The sequence below is a fragment of the Guillardia theta genome, assembly GCF_000315625.1.
Source record: "Guillardia theta CCMP2712 unplaced genomic scaffold GUITHscaffold_139, whole genome shotgun sequence".
Lineage (NCBI taxonomy): Eukaryota > Cryptophyceae > Pyrenomonadales > Geminigeraceae > Guillardia > Guillardia theta.
Genome location: NW_005434535.1, coordinates 3,392 through 5,897, shown reverse-complemented (window position 1 = coordinate 5,897; position 2,506 = coordinate 3,392). Strand labels below are relative to the sequence as shown.

At 57.0% G+C, this 2,506-nt stretch overlaps 1 protein-coding gene across 1 annotated transcript; it reads right to left on the bottom strand.

The window, feature by feature from the left end:
* Positions 1-65: 65 nt before the first annotated feature.
* Positions 66-1,054, bottom strand: GUITHDRAFT_80276 (hypothetical protein; the record flags this gene model as incomplete). The annotated part of the gene is made up of 2 exons (XM_005821657.1): positions 66-248; positions 395-1,054. 2 exons carry the CDS (start codon positions 1,052-1,054, stop codon positions 66-68), a joined length of 843 nt encoding a protein of 280 aa, XP_005821714.1.
* Between the last annotated feature and the right edge of the window lie 1,452 nt (positions 1,055-2,506).

Here is a 2,506-nt window from a genome sequence, read left to right as displayed (position 1 = left end):
AGGGAGGGAGGATGGAAGGATTAGGAGGAGGTACGAGGTATGATTGCAATGAATACTGGAAGTGACTATCGAGGAAAGAGATGGAGGAGGAAACGAAAGCAAGGAGAGAAGGAGAGGAAGGGGAGGAGGCGAGGAGGGGAATTAACGAGTGGAGCAGCGTACATGTAAACTCGCATCATCCCGATCTTGTCGGTACTCTCGATGATGTCAATCAGCTCGTCTACAGTACAGTCCTCACGCAAGGTGATCTGAGAGCAAGGAGAGATATGTCAGTCCAGCCAGTAGAGGCCACGATGGAAGGAGAGAGCTGGCAAGGAGGGTGGGAGAGACAGCAACTGAGGGAGCAGCAGCATCAGGGAGAGGAGGAGGAGGAGGAGGAGGAGGAGACAGCGACCTCCGCGTGGTGGATCTTGTACTCCTGCAGGACAGACTTGAGGATCTGCGGGGTGATGTAGGTGGGGGCGTGGGGGAGCTGGACGTGGAGCTGGATGCCTCCCTTGTCATGCCTCTTGAAGTAGACGTTGGGCTTCGACTGGTTCAGTCGGATACCGAAGCCGTGCAGCTCCTTCTCGATCAGCTTCTTGTGGGTCACGGGCTTGCTGGCATCCAGGACCATAAGGATCAGAGAGCACGTTCTCGCCGTGCCGATCACTCGCTTGCCCCTTCCCTTGCCGTCCTTGGCCCCCTCGATGATACCCGGGAGATCCAGCAGCTGGATCTTAGCTCCCTTGTACCTGATGATGCCAGGGATACAGGTCAGGGTCGTGAACTCGTAGGCAGCAGACTCCGAGTGCGTCCCCGTCATCTTCGTCAGCAGCGTCGACTTGCCGACAGAGGGGAAGCCGATCAGACCCACTCGCGCGTCTCCTGTTGCCTTCACGTCCCACCCGTCTCCTCCTCCTCCTGCCGCTTTCATCTGGCTCTCGATCTCCTGCCTCCTGAGCTGCGCGAGCTGCGCCTTGAGCATACAGATGTGCGACATGGTCGCCTTGTTCTTCTGAGTCCTCGCCAGCTCCTCCTCGATGGCTGCGATTCTTTGCGCTGAAGCCGACATGGTGAAGAAGTTCTTGTCTCACAGCCTGCTGTCGCCCTTTCCTGTTTGCGATCGCGCCGAGGGCTGAAGGCAATTCGTCAGATCACAGTGATCAATAGAGGCGCATTCGTATGAAGAAACTCCACCGGAAACCATAGCAAATATATCCACACAGGTTGCACTAGCAGAAACGTCCAAGTGACTTCTATGTTGCCCTCTCTTCCACTCCCCCCTCATCTACTTCTGCCTCGAGTTGAGAAGCTCGCATGTCCATCACGCTGTTACCTTCAAAGGTCATCCTGACTTCTAGACCATAACTTCACACGCACTCTTGCTGTACATCACTCGATCATAAACACGGCAACCCCTTCACGGGTCATTCCCTCGAACCACACTGCAAACAACAGGACATTGTCACATCGATTCTTATATGTGCTGCTGCTGTTGCTGCCGCCGCCGCCGCCGCTGATCTTCCTACCGTAACCACTCCCCTGATTCATCTTACCCTTTTCCCTACGTCTTCTCCTGTAAAATCGACCATTCTTCCCTGTGTTATTCCCAACCCACCATCTCAACCAGTCCGCAACCAGTCCACTACAGGCCATCATATCCTATTCACTGGACCATCTCCTACCTCTCTGCCTCCCTGACCGTCTTCTTCATCTCATCCTCATTCTGCTCACTTCACTACAGCTCTCCTCCTCTCCCTCCTCTCCCCCCTCTCCCTCCTCGTCCACTGCTCCTTCTCCCGCCATCCATGGAACATGCCCACGAGAAACTAAACATTGCCCTTTTTTGCCTGCACCCTACCCCTTGGTACTGTAACCCTATTGAAGTTCAGATAACCCCTCCAATTTACCTTGATTAGACCCCATCTTTCTAAAACATTTAATGTGCCAGGGGTACTTTACCATTCACTACCCCTTCTACATCACCCCCACCCCTTTTCTACCACCCCAAAGTCGCACGCGCACCCGAGAAGACAAGTTACACTGACGTCCGACCGGCCGACGCCGTGCCGGGGCCGGGCCCATCCGGCGCTGTCGGACTCCCGGAGCGACGGCGGTGACCCTGCCAGCGGACCGCCGACCGTCCGACTCGCCGGACGATGGTCCGGCCGCGCGTGATCACGGTCACGATTCGACCCGGCGGCGGTCCGACGGGAGCCGGCCCGCCGCCGCCGCGCTCAGGCTCCCGAGTCCGGCGGCGGGGGACTGAGCAGCCCGGGCCCGGGGCCGCCGGCCCCCCCCGGCCCAGTGTCAAACTGCCTCAGTTCAGTCACTAGGGGGCTTATGGGCGCCAGGGGATTAGACCTTAGGATTAGCTCCTGGTACAAATGTTTTAGTCAAAGGGAGGGCTAATCCCCTGCTAAGGTCGCCCAGGGGATTAGCAATTAGTAGCTAATCCCCTGGACAACCATAACCTTTGGCTTACCAACCGTTGCGAGTTCAAGGTTCTCCCTTCCCCCCGCGC